We start from the raw sequence: 17638 nt of genomic DNA, 5'->3' as shown, positions 1-17638 counted from the left end.
AAATCAATTGGGAGTCAGTGCAGATCATGGAGCACAGGTATAATGGGCTGCTACTGGAGTCCTGTTTAATATCTTGTAACCAGAGTGCAGAGCTAGCTGCAATTTCCAGGTGGTCTTAAGGTGAAGTTGCATGTTAGTTACAGTAACCCACCCTTGATGTGACCAGCATGGATGACCGTGGTGAAGGCTGCATTAGAGTTGCCAGGTGTCCAGTTTTCGACTGGAATGCCAGGTCGAAAAGGGACCCTGGTGGCTCCAGTCAGCAGCACTGACTGGGCCATTAGAAGGGCTAAGGCAGGCTAATCCCTACGTGTCGCTGCACCATGGAAGTGGCCAGCAGGTCCGGCTCTTGGGGGGCGTCCCATGGGGCTCCATGCCTCAACTTGAGCACTGACTTCACATTCCCATTGGCCAGGAACCACAGCCAATGGGAGCTTCGGGGGGGCAGTACCTGCAGGCAAGAGCAGTGTGCAGAGCCTCCTGGGTCCCCCCAGCCTAGGACCCCGACCTGCTGGCTGTTTCCAGGGTGCAGTGCAGAGTCAGGACAGGCAGGGAGCCTGCCTTAGCCCTGCTGACTGTAAGCTGCCTAAAGAAAGCCCGCACCCCAACCCCCTCTGCCCCAGCCCTGAGCCCCCACAAACTTGGAGCCCCCTCCTGCACCCCCAGCCCAGAACCTGTACCCCAACCCACAGCTCCTTCCTGCACTTCGAATCCCTTGGCCTCAGCCTAGAGCCCCCTCCTGCACCCCAACCCCTCATCCCTGGCCCCATCCCCTCCCACATCTCAACTCGCAGCTTCCTCCCCCACTCCAAATCCCTCGGCCCCACCCCCCCAGCCTATAGCCTCCTGCACCCCAAATCCCACATTCCCAGCCTGACACAAGAGCCTGCACCCCCCACACCCCAACCCCCTGCCTCAACCCTCAGCCCCCAGCCCCCTACTGTATTCTGAATCCCTTGGCCCCACCCCCCAAACTGGAGCCCCCTCCTGCACCCTGAACCCCTCATTTCTGGCCCCACCTTGGAGCTCCACGCCCCCAGTTAAAGCCCACCCTCTCCTGCACCCCAACCCCCGCCCAGTGAAAGTGAGTGAGGGTGAGGAAGCGTGAGCCACTGAGGGAGGGGGAATGTAGTGAGTGGGGGCAGGGCCTCAGGGAAGGGGGTGGGACCTAGTGTGTTCGATTTTGTACAGTTAGAAAGTTGGCAACTCTAGTCTGCATGTAGTGGGAAAATTCCCAAATGATTGATATTTGATATCTGCTTGTCACTGGAATGCCCAGCACAGCTGGTACATGCAACAAGACCCCAACATTGCAAACCTGTGTAACAAACATATCACTCCTCCCCACACCCAACAGGAGTGACAATTTCATTACTTTCTTCCACAAACTTCAGCCATATCTAGATTGAGCCTCAGGCAGCTAGCTCTCCTTCCTACCCCAGTCTGTTAGTGGGCTCCACTTCACTGGCTATGTTGGAAAAGATGGAAAAAGCTGAATGTCATTGTGTGCAGAAGACAATGTAGTTCAGATTTCCTCACACATTCTCCTGTTAACCCCCAAGATGCATTGAACAGGAAGGGGTGAAGGAATAGAAAATGGTTATACTTTTTGTATTGAAGTGCTAGTATTTCAGAGCAGTAAGTTAACCATATGTAGTGCTGCAGTACTAGGCAAATGCAACCAACAATTTAAAATACTCAGCAATCTCAGATTTTACTGTGGCTTATCTTGAGATAAGGAAATACTTTTTGTAAATGGTAAGAATAGCAACATGGAATTTTTAATTTGTACCTAGCAGAGTGAGTGATCACACCTCTCAGCATGGCACTATTCCCTATTTTTACACTGCAGTTTCAGTCCTGGCTGTGAGCCCAAGTCATGATGTAGGATCCATAATCTACTGACCCTGATGTGTGAGAGCTACTACCCCTGAGCCAGGCTGAGAGCGATGGGGTGGTTCTGCTAGAGGGCCACCTTTACCCTATTATGCATGAGAGATACTCTGGTGGAAGAAGAGAAACACAGTAAATTAAATTGTAAAATCAGAGTAGAACTGCTAGAAGACTTGTCATGGCTTTTTCTTACCCAAAAGATCAGCTTCTTATGTCTATTCAGTATTAACATAGATATTTGTATACTAAAAAACAGTGCTTGCCTTCGCTGTGTTGCCTTCTGTGCTCATTCCCAGCATGCTCTGTTGCTGCTTTCTTGTATCTTGTCTGAAACCAGATTGTAGGCTCACAGGGCAGTACAGTAATTTTTATACAGTGGTGATTCTTGGCATACTTTGGGTTCTGTAAAATAACTTGCAGACTTCGGTGTCAAAAATGAACTGCTTTTTTACTCATCACTGTAGACTTAATGCAGCTAGAGGAAATGAGGTGAAATCTATTTAATATATATCATACGTGGAATTGTCTACTGTTCAGCTTATACCTGTGCAGCACCACTGAAGGCAGATGAGGTTGCACAGGACCAGATTTTGCCTACACAACCTTTTACAGGCTACAGTGCACAAGGAGGAAAGAATCTGGCTAGATGATTCAGAACCCAGATGTAGTTTGCAGGGTTGGGAATTAGTTTTCTGAACTCAATATAAAGAGAATTGAGACACAAAAGTGGAATCCCAATAAGCCCTGTTTAGTTACTTTTCAAAGTAGAACTGCACTTTAAATATCTTCCTCTCTTCTCACTGGATTCTAAAAAGGGCACTGGTAGATGGGGCAAACTCCAGAAGAATGCCAGATGGCAGTTGAGGAAGGGTGTATTAAACATACTTTACAAAGAATCAACCTATTAGCTGCTGCCAGAGGATAGATTGGTTATTGCAGAGTTGAGTTTAGGAAACTGTTTGCTACATTCATGTGGTTGGTATCCTATTCTTAGCTAAAAAATCATGTCTGTGTATACAATTGTAGTTCATTGTATATAGATGACCTTTTTCCTTTCCAAGTAGATTAATTTATGTTTGGCTAAGCAAATACTATTAGGTTGAGATCTGCTTTTGCCCTTCTGTTTATTTTAGGTAAATATTAACATTAAGTTGCAGGGTAGGTTTGAGACCATCTTGTCTTAATTGTTTTTGTGCGTGGTCAGTAATGCTTTTACACTCAGTGTATATTAACAGCAGAGTTCAAATATATACTTGTTTTCTGAATTGTAGAATGAAAACTCTGGCAGAGACTTGTCACCATCTTTGTCGATGCCTGAATCAAGCCTTAAGATACTCATGGGCTTCTGTAACCACCAACCTAAGGTGCAACTGAGGCAGAACAAAATGAGCAATGCATAGATCTTTACATTCTAAAGTGCTTTTTTTAGGGATTTGTTTCTTGGAGGCACTATAGAATTAAAGTTCAAAATTTGAACAAAATACTGTAATAGTCTGGTGGTGGCTATTGTTGTTTTTTTTTTTTACTTTTAAAATAAAATCTAATGTAAAGACTTTAATATAAAACCTACATCTAGAGGCCCACATTCTATTGTTATGATAGAGCAAATTAGTAATTGTGGTGTAAATCAGCCATAGACCTGTCCACTCTAAGTCTCACTTGAATGGAGTTACTCTAAATGTACAACTGTGTAATGCAAATCAGAATGTGGCCAGTATGTTACGTTTGTCTGTAGAAAGCAAAGATCACAGGCAAACAAACTACTTGTTTCCAGATTTAGCCAATATGTACGGTGGTAGTAGTAAAAACGACAACCGAAGTAAATGCTATGTGACTTGCCTGAGGATGGTGGTAGAGAAGAGAATCAGTTTTGCAAAGAGGACAAAGTTAATGTGTGAAGGATTGCTTTTAGTTTTCAGGAAGGTTAAATTTAAGATGGAAAATACATTAAGCTACTCGAGTCCCCTTTATTGCAGAGTTTAGGGTTTAAGAAACATTATGCATTTTTCATTAGCATTAATATAGGAACTTTAATCTTATAGTGCCAGGAGGCTACATTATTAAAAGGGGGGGTGAGGTTGGGATAAAAACTTTTGCCAGGAAAACAGAAGTCTCATGTCATAAATTTTGTGCAATGTGACTTAAAAACAGACACACCCCTTGAGACGTGACTAATCAGTCAGTGTCTTGGGTTAGCTTTGGTGGGAGAAGGGGAAGTGACATGGTGGAGAGAGTTAATGTACTGTACATGCCTAGTAGCTTATTTCAAACTTTAGAAGTGTCACCTTTTAAACAGTGTAACAGTTTGTGGCTTGATACAAGCAACTTTATTTAAATATAATCTGTGATGTTTTCATGTTTGCTTTCACAAGCTTCTGGTGGGTGAGAGATGTTAATACGCTATTTCATATAATACTGTACCAGAAGAGACTACATAAAAGCCAGAAATTATTTTAACCTTCAAATCATCTGGCTTAGTTCAAATACACCAGTGATCCACCCTGTCCACTTACTCACATAATTGTCATTTTGGCCCGTATCATTAAGGAGAGAGCACATTGTATGGCTATCGTGATAAAGCAGCTAGGGCCTACACTGGAAGATGTCTGCTGAACACATGCCTGTCTGTTTCTAGGTGCGGTCACTGTAAGAACTTGGCTCCAACTTGGGAGAACCTCTCCAAAGAACAATTTCCAGGTTTGACAGATGTCAAAATAGCAAAAGTAGATTGCACCATCGAACGTAACGTCTGCAACAGATTTTCTGTAAGTGTGGATGGTTTAAAATTAATTGGATAATCTTAAATAATTTGTACCCCAGGTTGAAGTCTCCAGTAGTTGGCCCAGGTGGCAATTCACTGTAAATTTAGTGATCCGGTCGTCACACTCACATCAGAAGTTACTCTTGTTGTGCAAGGGGGAAAAGAGAGGGATAGTTACCTGGTGGTTAGGAAAGTCCCTGTGCTAGTGAATATTTAAACATCTTATACAAAGTGGAAGAGCTTCAATAGGCAACAGAGAGAGACCTACTGCAGTGGTTAGGGCACTCATCTGGGAGATGAAGAGAGCAGAGCAGGGATTTGAATGCCTTAGTGTGCTCAGTTCTTTTTTTTTAGGTACTCAACTCTCCCCAGCAATGTACAGGGCGCCTGGGTGCCTAACGCAGGACTGTTCATTCCACTTGTTGGCAGAGGGCCTAAAGTTAAGCACTGCTAAGCATAGTGTTTGGGGTTTGGCCCCTAGTCATTAGCGTGGTGTTGTAAGGATGCTACTGAAGTGACATGGTTTTGGTTTTTGTTTTTTCCCCCCTTAAAGGTGAACGGTTATCCAACACTGTTGCTTTTCCGAGCAGGGGAGAAAGTCAGTGAACACAATGGAGCCAGAGATCTTGAAACGCTGCATAAGTTTGTTATGCGTCAGGCAAGGGATGAATTGTAAAACACACATGGATACTTCTGCCCTGACTGTTCTTGTACACTAATGGGGAGAGTTAAATCAAGTTAATGTTATTGATTTTCAAAGGGGGGCGGGGTTGGTTTTTTGTTGTTTTTGAAAACTGAATGTACTGACTTGTGGTATCTTCCTTGTGTGTGTGTTTTAAAGCCACACTGTACTGATTTTTTCATTGTTTGTCAAGGAAAACTGGTAACAAATAGTTACTGTGCAAATTGAGTATTTTCAGCATCAGTATTACTACATTTCTACCTTCCCCTGTTGAGATATAAATGGTTTCCTTTGAGCCTAAAATAGATGAGGAAAATCAAGTTAAGGGACTGGGTAAACTATTTTTGTCTTCAGGTTGAATTTGGGTAAAGGCTTGCTACCAAAGTACAGCTTATAAAGTGTTCACCATTACTAGAAAGGTGCAAGCCACAGCTATATTAATAAATGTTGCCTTTTCAACTGAAGCTAAAAATTCTGTCTTAATATAGCAGCTGGTCAAAAAATGGGAGGTTGAAAAAGAGAAAACACCTCTTTGGAAGATACCAGGCCACTACTGTTAATATTTCTCTAGTCATGGGAGGCCCTAGCCATTATGAAAGTAGTGGTACTTTTACTATGTGCCTGAATATTACTAGTAGCCATATTACAGATCCAGACTAACAAGGCTACCCCTCTGATACTGAATATTACTGATGCCATAGGAGATGGGGGATTTTATAACAGCTCAAACAGGACACTTCTCTTCACTGCTAGAGGAGAGGATGCTATCATGACAACCACTTAAAGAGGTAGACATCTCTTGGAAAATAATTAACACATTTAGAAACAACTGGTTGCAAATTTTCTGTTCCATATTTCTCTTGCCCCAGTTTACTGCTAGCACCACTCATCTGACTTAAGCAGCAGGAGCAGATGAACTCATGGGGTTTATTTAATAAGCAGATTGATACTTCAAAAGTGTTTCTTGTTCCTCAAAATGAGAAGCAAAACTCCTCTTCACTACCACTGCAATTCAGTTCCTGTTGCTACCTTTGAATGGGAGGACCATACACTTTGTTGCCTTGAATGATGACCTACCTGATTGTGTGAGGTGTTCTAATACATTAAAGCCAAAGAATTTACAATGCAGACACCGTTAGTTTGCTAATGTAGCTGTATCTTTTCTTCTAAAGGGCTAAATTCTGCCCTCATTCATGCATCAAAATTCATTGACATCTCTGGGAATTACATATGTCAGCACTTTGCTCTAAGTCAAGCTGTGGTTTTTTGTGTCCATATGTAATAGTGAGAATTCTCTTTAAATCGGTAACTTACTCTTTCTGGCAAGGACCACAGGTTCTGTTCAAACTAAAATTGGGTAAGCATGGAAAGTGTACAATGAGGGCTAAATATTGTATGGCAAGATGAATTAGATAAAATGTATAGACATCTGCCTTAAAGGAAGCCTTTATTAATGTTTTTTAAAACTCTTGTGAAGCACAATCTCAGGAGTAGCCCAAGTTTTGGCTCATGAGTTTCTTGTATAAAATCAAAGTAGTACAATTGTTTACACTGAGACTTTCTAAATAAATTTTTTTTAAAAAAGCCCAGTCTTTCTATAAATGTTACAGCACAATGATGACAACTGCAATAAATTATAGCTTGTATTTACAAGAAGCTTTTTTTAAATGCAAGAGTTAGAGGTAAGTGCATTTAATACAAGTTTAACATTGATCAGAAAATTCAATGTTACTATTAACATTGGGAATAAAACTAATCTATTAGAAGCTATGGCTAAAATGTGAATATACCCTTCAAACCAACTTCTTAAATGCAATTTCCTTTTTGGCCAGATAGTTTTACATAAACTGCATCTTCACTAATATGCCCACTCTCCAACACAGGAGCTGCTTCAAAATTTCTGTATAAACTTAAAATTGTAGAATTGTCCTGATTGCAGCCTCCCTCCGTGGTGGTACAGTTGAGCAGCAAAGAATGTTTGGAATAAAACAGAACAGGCTTAGTGGATGCATCGTGCAGGAGTTGTGCAGCTTCCCACCTTGTTTAGATTCTACAAGAACAAATTTATAAATTCACTGTCTAGTTGGTACATTCATCTCAAGAAACCAGGCAGGGAGTGGCTTTGTCCTTATTTAACTAATACATGGTGCGGTTAAATATCTAGTCAAGTCTATGGTTCAGCATGTGTGTTTGGAGAATGCACAGGGTCAAAGGCTTGCTTTGGCACAACTGACGTTGCTCTTTATCAAGTTGGCTTCTGGAAGAAACCACTCATACTGATGTAGCAACTATTAAATAGAAGGCACATCCTAACGTTGGGGTTGTCCAACATAAAATGCATGCTGGTAAGGTATTAAAAGCATAATTTCTATATTTTACTACTACAGCTTTGCTTTTTGTCTACAGGAGACACTTTTTCAAGGCTTACATGTAGCAGATGGTGGTTTGGTAAAACTGAAGTGCAGACTGACCAACTGACAAGGTCAAGCTCCTGTTTTAAGTTTCTGCTACTCTCAGGGGAGTTTAATAGCTTCAGTCATTCCCTGTATGGTAACAAAATTTGTAGGGATGGATTTCATTTTTGCAAGCCTTGCAGTTCATGTTTTTGCAGATCAGAAAGGCTGCCATGCTGTAGATCTGTTTTTTGTATTTTTTAAAATCCAGCACCAGTTCCCATTACAAAGTTGAGTACATATCAATGAAGAAGTATCCTGCTGCTTCCTCTGATGCACCTTTGTTGACTTTCTCCAAGGTCAGGTAGGTATAATCTAGAAGTTCATGGTAGAATTGCACAGTACATCTGGGTGAAGAATGTTTGTGTGTCAGTGACATCCACATGCTCTTACTACCATATTCCTATATTTTTTTAAAATGACATTGGAGTTATCATCAAAGTAAAGAACTGATATGGCATTTAGTTTGGTAGGTGCACAACAGGGTTTGGGAACGTATTCGGGATTCATAAGATGAACCTGTTTCAAAAAAGAAAACAATTTGATTGTATCAACTAATCTGATCTCCAACTTCACTTGTAGTTTAGCACAAGTCTTTCTATATACTCACCAAAGTTTGTACAATGGCATGATTGGTGGCATTCATGTGTGCATTGAGTGGGAAAGAACATTCTCCATCACAGTAGTTTGCTGCATAGCCTTTTGGTGCAATTATCCAATCCTTTGTTAGGAAATAAACAGAAAATATTTCAGTGGAATTAGTTGCCTGTTTGATTTTTGTAACAGATGGCATATAGAGGTAACAGTATGCAATTAAGCCTGATTAAAACTTGTGTTAACTGTTGATGGAAAATTGGGATTTTGTCAAAATTGTAAAAGTGTCACCTTGGCATAGAAAACATTATTTTGATCAAAAACAAATTTGGATTAAAAAATGCCAACACAGTGCCTTAGACTTCCGCTCTTGGGGTTGGGCTCTCTAGCTGAAACTGCATCTCCCATGATATACAACAGCCAGGGACTCTTATGCTCCACTCGCTGTACTCATCAAAAGAGGTGAAAATGTATCCTGGGAGATTTAGTCCAGCCAGAGAACATCCATAGAGAATGGGAACATAGGGCACCCATCAGCCACTGCGGTGCCATTTTTAATTTAGATATTTCAGCTTTTGGCTGAAATACTTCAAAGTTAATTTTTCCATGGAAAACTTCCCACAAGAGTCTTAGTTTTCAGTGAAGCTCTGCACACAAAAAAAAGTTCTGACCACCTCTGTATAATCTAGTTGAAAAATCTGAGAGCCCTGATACGCTATGAAAGAGGTGGTGATAAATTTGGCATTTTGAAATGGTAGCATATAATTTGAGTGCTGTAGAAAAAAACTTTTTTTCTCACCCTTGAAGAAACATGACAGAACTACTGCTTCCTACCTATACCCCACTTGCTTAAGATATTAACATTGTACATTAAGTACACACACCAATGCTATCTTTTGCTCAACATTCTGGAATGCTGCATTTAAAATGAACCTCATCATCTGTCACCAAAATTAAATGCACATAGTATCACTTACTTTCCTGATACATATTTAAATTCAATTTGTGAGATTGTTTCCCCAGCAACCAGCTATTTCAAATCAATATCTACTTTAGTTTGAAGAGACAGTAATACTTATCTAAAAGGACAGTTACTGGTACTGTGGAAGATACCTGTTATAAATGTGAAGGTTTGATGCCGAATTGCCAAACGTACAATTTGCATTAAACTTTGGGCTCAAGGTTTAGAATAAAAAATAGTAATGCCCTCCTACGTGTTACCTACTTAAGAAGTTACTTGTAGATGTTAACCACTGGCACATGCTTGATCCATCATGTTTTAGACACAGCCATGGATAGGGCTTGATTAAGGTATATAGCCTTAACTCCCATCATCATGTGAAGAAACCAAAGCTTTCTTTGTGAAAAACACGCACCTAGCCCTCATGCTTGTGAAGAGAAACTTAAAAACCATGACCCAAGTATAACATGTGCAGTGGGAGAAGCAGCAGCCTCCATGACCCAGTGAAGAAGCTATCTGACCTACATCCCCCCTGTAACGTATTCAGTCTGCTGGGAGGTGGGTGGAGGAGCTTGAAGGCCCTGCTGCACACAGCTCATCTGCCTTCCCCTGCTGCCCTAGGGTCTGCTCCTTCAGCTCCACAGATCAGATTTAAGGGGAAAGGAATGGCACTTGTGCCACCCACCCATAATGCTTAATTTATAATGTCACTCTTGGTAATGCTGTTCTTCATATTATAGTCCCCCTCAGCTGGTTTTGAGCAGCAGTGAAAGTTAATATTGACCTTTAAAACATCATGGGGTTTGGATTAACACCACGGTGAGATGAGTTTGGGCAGTTCACATCTCCCCGAGCTCCTCTTTCAGGTTGGCTGCAGACTCAGTGTATTGGTTACATGCAGGTCATATGCTGATGGTTTTCTGACAACTTTACTTTTAAAAATAAAGGGGGACTCTGACAGGATGGCAGCCTCCAAAAGTAGTTCTGGGTTGTGATCCATTCCAATTTAAGCCTTGACTACACCTTAGTACATTGGCCAGCTTCCAGGGTGATGCAGTGCCCGTTGTGGAATTGTGTGCAAACTACATGATACCCCTTCTATGCTCCCAGGATGAGTACCCTTGTGTGTAGGGTTAGGAAGGTTTGAACTGAATTATAGTCTCAAAGATTTTAGCTATCACCAACTAGCCCTTGATTTACATTAATTCTTTACCTCTGTTACAAAAGTAATGCAAAATTTTAAACAGATGAGAAGAAAAATTCTATGAAAAAAAGAATTCTTTGAAAGGGTTTCAGTTTGACATTTTGTGGCCCAGGAACAGCACTGATCACAAAAAATTTACATTGGTTTAAAACAACAATTTTAGATAAATCAATCTAGTTAAAGCAGTGCAAATCTACTGTGTGAACACACCTTATATCCGGTTTAAACCAGACTGGTAGTTGCACTAGTTTAACTAAAATCAGTTTTTCTATGTGCATACTGGGTCTCAGACTAGATCTACAGGCCTAATTACTAGCCTGCTGTCCAGCAGTAGGATGGCTGCATAATACAATGCCACGTGAAATATTAAATATCTTAAGATTCCCAAAGGAAATTTGGTGTTCTATCTAATGCAAAAGCTATCAATATTTGTTCTCCCCAATGACTAGTTTTAATGTGGTGGCATAAGGGTTGTTTTAAAGTGTGCTAGTAGTGTCTACTGGAATTACCATAACATTGTTTAGATAATATTTCATAATAAATGTCTAGCTTACTCAGAGAGAAACATTACACACCTGCCATCCCAAATCTTGGAAGCTAACGAAAAGTTCATGCTTTCGGCAAGCTGTTTTTAGGTCACTGCTGTTGTAATCTGTTAGGAGAAAGAAAACAACCCACTTAGAAGGTAAATTTTAGGCAATCATAGCATCATTCTAAAGAGCTACTGGATACGTAGTGGATGCACTAACTGCCGAACTGTGAAAGGTGATGAACACCCTCAACAACTGAAGAGAAGAAATTACAGAATTGGGATTGGGCTTTTCAGAGGAGTCAGGCACCCAGTTCCCACTAAATTGGGATTTGGGTGCCTAACTCCTTTAGGCTCAATTGAAAAGCTCAGCTGTGGTGCCAAATTCTCTTGTCCCTGTGAAACACTTTCAAAAGTATCTGTTCCCACTAGTAAACACAGGACTTGGTAAGCACCTGTTTTGTGCTACCTTCTTGTTAGAGCTTCTGGTTAGCAGATATGTTTATGCACTTTATAGCATATTTCAAAAAATATTCAAGATCACACAGTAATTGCATCCATTATGATTTTTATATGTGTCAATCACAACTTCAAACATATCCATATTTGCTTTGCATATCCAGGATTGCTAAGCCATGAGACAGTAGTTCTCTGTCCTTGAACAGATACACTATGGCTAGCAGCAGAGACAAGTTTTCCCCCTCCCCCCTGTGTGTCTAAACCCAGACTTGATAGAGAGTGCCTCTTTGGCTGAAATAGTAATTTAGTCCCCATCTCACCTTTGGTCTGAAAATTACTGTTCCAACTATGGTATTCAGCCTACTCTCTGAACTTCACAATGCTCTTGTTAGGTGTCATCTAGGCTGTAACTGACATGGTAATTAAAGAACTTAATAAGTTCTAATTGCTAACAAATTGCACCTTCAGAGTGGCAGACACTGATCTTAATGGCACAAGCTGTAGTGTAACAATTTTGGCTACTTAGGAGGTTTGCAATGATTCTACAAAATTCAGGTTTTGATTTCCAGTGGAGTTTCACCATGTATATTTAGTAAGAAGTGCTTTTCAGCATGTGAGTGCCTGGAACTGCCGCTCAAAAAGAGAATGGAGGAGTCGAGCACGGACAGAGAGGCCTTTCTCTTCTAACTTGCCAACACAAATCCAGCCTGGGTTGGAAGCAACTGAAAGTCACCACCACACAAACCAACTTCGCAACTAGAAATCTCAGCAATGACGAAAGCCAGAATGAGCCATGGAACCTGACCTAACTTTTCCATGTAGGGTTGGGACACTTTATGCTGCCCCAGTTACCTGGAGAGACAGAGCAGTTCAGGTTCCAGCCCTGCCCAGACAGCAACATGGCTAACTCTTTCATTAAAAAATAAATGCACACGACGGAATAGTGAGCCTCCTGCTTTCTCCTGTGGCTACATGCAGCTTGTTTCAGGGACAGAGAAGGATAAAAAATGCAGTACTATTTTAATCCTCTTCTAACAGTTGCACCTAGAGGCCCCAGCACAACAGCTCTGGTCTGAGCTCTCACTGTACAAAAAAACACAGTAAAAAGACTGTCTGGCATGTCTCTTATAAGCACTTTGGGACAGCAGCTAAGGATGGGCAGGGAAAATAGCACTATTTCCCCCATTTTACAAATGAGAAACTGAGGAAAAAAGAAACTAGCTAAAATTTTCAGAAGTTACTTAGGCACTTAAGTCCTATTAACTTTCAATAAGTCTTTGACTCCTAACTGTTTAAGGCATATTTGACAATGAGACTTACAATAATATCTTCAAAAGCACCTAAGTGACGTACGTGCCCAAGGTCACACATTCGAACTGTGGTAGACCCAGGATTTGAAACAGGACTTCTGAATTCCAGTCCACTAACACTGCCTGAAAGGCTAATGCAGCTTTCCATGCACAGCAGCTGGGATAGAAAAATATTTTTAGTTACTGTATTCTTGGCTCTGAAGACGTTTGAAAAACTACAAGTGCAAATATTTATTCAAAAGACAAACTAGAATACTAAAGGCACATCCTAGTGATATTAAGGCAACAGCATTACAGCTGGGTCCTGTTAATGCTGAGGTCTCAAAAACCCTACACCTCAAAACAAACCTAGCCTCCAAACCACCTAGAGTTGTTTTTAGATGCAGTTTGGGTTTTTTACTTCAAGGATTACATTTGAGACATTCAATAGCTTCACTTCACTCAAAAAATTAATCAAGTTAGCAGAGTTTGCTAACTGGCTTCTGTAGAATAAACACACACTATTTCAGCAACATGTTATAGTGAAGACTGAGGTGGTGTTTCTATGCAAGTCTCTTTTCAAATCAGACAGACTCAGTAGAAATAATGTCTTCCAAGAGCAAACACCAAGCCACAAAATGATTTTGAGTTAACATATTATAAAGAGGGGGTGGGCTTTAAGATGATTTTGGGGCTCAGCATTAGTCTTCAATGAGAAATAAGCTCTTTGCTTAGGAAAAATTTGCAGGGCTTCTGCTGGTAACAAAAGAGGTGCTGAGCACGTGAAGGCCACCATCTTTGTGACTGGACAGAAATGAAAACATATTCTTGCCTTTTGTCAAAAATAGAAGCTGGGTCTGAATCAAATGTAAAAAGGTGGAGGGCAGGAAGAGTGAGAGAATATGAATGAGAACAACGGCAGAGTTCAAGCAAGAGAGGGCAGAAGCAAGACATGCCAAACAAAACAATTTCTGTGAAGCACAGGCCATCCTGAATTTTCTCTTACTGGATGAGGTCGTCACCACATGATGCCTCACTTATTGTTTATAAATCTATGTCACCCTACTGTGACCAATAACACGTTATCTGATCCATGTCCCTGAAACAACCACCTCCTGCCTGCAAACACAAATTGCCCTATCTTCCTCTCTCTTTAAAACCTATTTTCTCTTGCTCTCCAACAATGGCTCCTGTTCCTGAGCGCACTACGCTCCCCTCCCTTAGTTTCTATTTTAAAATATCAGAACATTTAGGAGGTGCACGGTCTAGGACTCACTTTTTCATCCCGCCTTCTTACTTTTTCATCTCCATATGTTATGTTTGTCTAATTTGCCCAGTAAGCACTTCAGGGCAGGGATCATTTGTTTTTTAGTCTCTTTAGAACATCAAACAAATAATGCTACGTAAAACTAGGGTTACAAGATGTCCCAAGTTTTTAGGGACAGTCCCAATATTTGGGACTTTGTTTTATATAGGCGCCTATTACCCTCCACCCCCTGTACCAATTTTTCCACACTTGCTCTCTGGTCACCCTACTTAAAAGTTCTAATACCTAACAATTCTCAAATTGTTATTGAATAGTGGCAGTTTAAAGGCTGGATCAGGGGGTTGGAAGCTCTAGACCTATTGAGTGGATCCTCTTGATTGAGCGTACAGTGGATTGGTCGACCCCCTCCCTTCTGGGGGCCCTGTAGCTAAAGCACAAGACTGAGAGTCATCAGATTGGGTTCTACTCCCAGCTGTGCCTTAAATTTGCTGTGCGACCTGGAGCAAATCACTCGACCTCTGTGCCCCAGTTCCTCATCTGTAAACTGAGGATTCCACCACTTACATAATATTCTTAGCGTGTGGTGTGTTGTGAAGCTTGATGAATAGTTTGTAAAGTGCCCTGAGAGTTTATACGGAACTCACAGTTGAAACATACAGGAGTGATCTACTCCCCTCTTATGCCCCAGAGCCACACATTACCAATTGCAGATCAGAAAGACAGGCCTTCATAGGGTAGAGAGAGATCCACAGGTTTGGATATATTAGGAAAGCTTTAAATAAGTAGCTAGACGTTTGGATGGTTAGCTAAATAGGCCTCTATGCCAGAGTCTCATCAAACCTTAAAACCCACATGATTTGGGGGCCCTGCTCTTGGGGGTTCATCTAGGTCCCCTTTAGGTTTAGTGAGTCTGCCCCTGTGGTTTAATAGTTAATGCCAACTCATTACTTCCAATGTGCTGTATTTTATCGCTTTGCAAGCTATTCTGTCTCAAACTGAAATTTAAGAAGCAATTCTTCATTTAAAAATACCTTCCAAGACAGCAGAGTTGAGGTGACTTGTTTGCACTGAATGCTCCCTTAGTTCAACCCTAGAGAAGCTGAACACAAAACCAACTTTCTGGCGAGCACAGATGTCTCTTTTAAAGCTGGACACTGACATTTTTGTTGTTTAACCGGGAGGGAGTATATAGTCTGACCCTAATGATCTTCCTCCTACGAATACTTATGCACCAATCTTAGATTTCCTATAACTTCTCCCACGTTAAGTGCTGGCAGAGAATATATAAATATTTACTGAGGTTAATCCTTCTAAGAATACTCTGACTGCTCCCAAGGTGCCAGTTCACTGGATTCCACAGGATTATTAATTGCCACCATGCTTCTAAATGGCTTTGACAGAGGTCTCTGGGCCAGCCTCTTTCTCTCAGTGTTTGACTTAGGTGATTTGCCTAGATAAAGCTGGTGTAAACTGATCATGCAGTTAATAATAACCCACTTAACATGAAAGCCATCTGCTTGGGTGGGATAAGAAAAGATGACAGGTTTAAGTACACGCACACAGACACACACAGATCAGAAGCAGAGAGGAGGTGGGAGAAGTGCAAGCTGTTCTGACTACGCAAGGCACTCCAGCTGTAATGCAGCTTTCTCCATTGCGTGTCTCTCTCTCTCTCACAGAGTCACCTCCAGTCTGACATCGATGAATGTTATACTAATGGGAGATTCTAGTGCAAGGCAATTATGTTATTCACAAGCTGATACATCTGTGCCATCCTGGACATGTCCAGCCTTATTTGTTGTTTTTATTTAGTGATGCACTAGGCATTAAGTACAAAATTCAGCTCTCAAACATGCATGCATTTTTCCTCACAAACGGGAAAGGAGCTGTGCGCTGGGGGCATGGAGGGCACTGCACTGTACATAAGTTCCCTGATGTTCTGATGTGCCTCAGAGGGTACCTACCTTGAGATCCTCGTGACCTCTGTGCCTGAAACAGAGGAATGCCCAAATGGGTGGCACATGGGTTAAATTCAAAGTGGGAACTGTTGGCAATAGCCAGAAAATCTTTCTGTGTGACCATTTACCATCTCAGGAAGGTCTTGGGGGCATTACCTTAATGGAGATCCTCTAATGATAACACACTGTTCTGCAGAAAGAAGAAAGAGACAACACTTTGCCTCTGAAGATCCATTACAGAATAAATTCATTAGGACCCTGATCAGACAGCAGAAACACCTTTCTGACAGTCACCATAACTTCTGGTTAAAATTAGTGTCTGCATGGTCTTCGGGAGTCAGACCTAAATATACTGTTAAGTGAATTGCTTAGCTTTCGACTCTGATCCTGACATCATCTGGTTTTAGATGAAAGGATAAGCAAGCCCCTCCAACAGCCAGATATGCAGACAGACCACCCTTGCCCCCAGTGCTCTAAGGCAATAGCTGGTGTTCAGTTCTCTGCCTTGGCACACAGAAAATACTTATTCCTTAACACCCTCTGCCCCTGCCAGTGCATCCTCTCTTCTGCAAAAGAACAGTGTTTGGCCCCAAGCATAGATTGATGGAGGATCTCATGTCAAAGCAAATACACATCTGTGTACATTACGACTTTCTCCCCATAAATTCAGGTCTGCTTTATAGGTCAGTCATAACATGTTTATAATACAGGGGAACTAATATTCTTGAGAGAAAAAAAAAAACACTTTTCTTATTCGGTTTAGGTTCTTACACCCTACCCATCACCTGGGTACTGAGTCCTGAACAACATATGAACATCAGAGAAAGCACATGAAGGCCCCAATCCTGTATTTGATAGCACGGGGCAGACTGCTGTGCCTGCATGGAGCCCCACTGATTTCATAGGGCTCAGTGCCAACACAGCCGTGCACGTCACGAACTATCAGTTGCAGGACTGGGGCCTTGAGGAGTCAGAAGCATGTGACAAAATTATTATGCACTCTGATTGAAACTGAGAAGCTCCTTGCCAGTAGTGGGGGTAAGTACGGGAAAAGGTGCAATCCACTATAAAGACACCAAACCAAAAACATGTTAAGACTGAGTTGTTGCATGTATCAACTTTACCAGGCGTGGCAATTTCTCAGCTGCCTTTTTAAACACTGATCAGAAGTTGCGGTAAGAGGGTGCCAGGAAGCAGAGAAACCAAAGGGGAGAATGAGAAGAGAATCATAAAAGGAAGAAAGCAACCCCAAAGATAATACACTACCCTGGAAATGGACATGAAGGAACCAGCCTAGTGACATGAACTCACCATTACATCCAGATGTGACAGTACTTTACATTGGAGGCTCCATAATGCTAAGAGATCTCAGGAGAGCACAGGATGGGGAAGCAGCCTTGGCTCTGAAATCTCCTGAACTTTGGTCCATTTACACCATAGTCTTTTCTTTACACCATAGTCTTTAAGGATTTACACCTAATTCAGCAAGATGCTCAAAACATGTGCCTAACTTTAAGCAGGCGAGTCATCCTAGTGACTTCAATGGGACTGGTCACCTACTTACGTCACTAAAACCTGCTTAAAGTTA

General features: G+C 41.5%; 2 protein-coding genes across 4 annotated transcripts in view; one reads left to right on the top strand and one right to left on the bottom strand.

The window, feature by feature from the left end:
- TXNDC5 (thioredoxin domain containing 5) overlaps nt 1-5963 on the top strand; it is a 73547-nt gene extending 67584 nt beyond the window's left edge. For all 3 annotated transcript variants that reach the window (XM_050940138.1, XM_050940139.1, XM_050940137.1), the window contains 2 exons: nt 4529-4658; nt 5208-5963. In XM_050940138.1, the coding sequence (XP_050796095.1) occupies nt 4529-4658; nt 5208-5330 (253 nt within the window). In that variant the 3' untranslated portion in view covers nt 5331-5963. The remainder of the gene's footprint in view (nt 1-4528; nt 4659-5207) is intronic.
- Nucleotides 5964-8158: 2195 nt separating this feature from the next.
- Nucleotides 8159-17638, bottom strand: part of BMP6 (bone morphogenetic protein 6) — a 169093-nt gene continuing 159613 nt past the window's right edge. Inside the window, exons 5-7 of the mRNA XM_050940083.1 lie at nt 11124-11200; nt 8400-8510; nt 8159-8308 (exon numbers count right to left, since the gene is read on the bottom strand). Of these exons, the coding sequence (XP_050796040.1) occupies nt 8159-8308; nt 8400-8510; nt 11124-11200 (338 nt within the window). The remainder of the gene's footprint in view (nt 8309-8399; nt 8511-11123; nt 11201-17638) is intronic.

Source organism: Gopherus flavomarginatus, chromosome 2, assembly GCF_025201925.1.
Source record: "Gopherus flavomarginatus isolate rGopFla2 chromosome 2, rGopFla2.mat.asm, whole genome shotgun sequence".
Taxonomy (NCBI): Eukaryota; Metazoa; Chordata; order Testudines; family Testudinidae; genus Gopherus; species Gopherus flavomarginatus.
The sequence above is the reverse complement of the archived record's forward strand: the minus strand, read 5'-3'. Positions and strand labels throughout refer to the sequence as shown.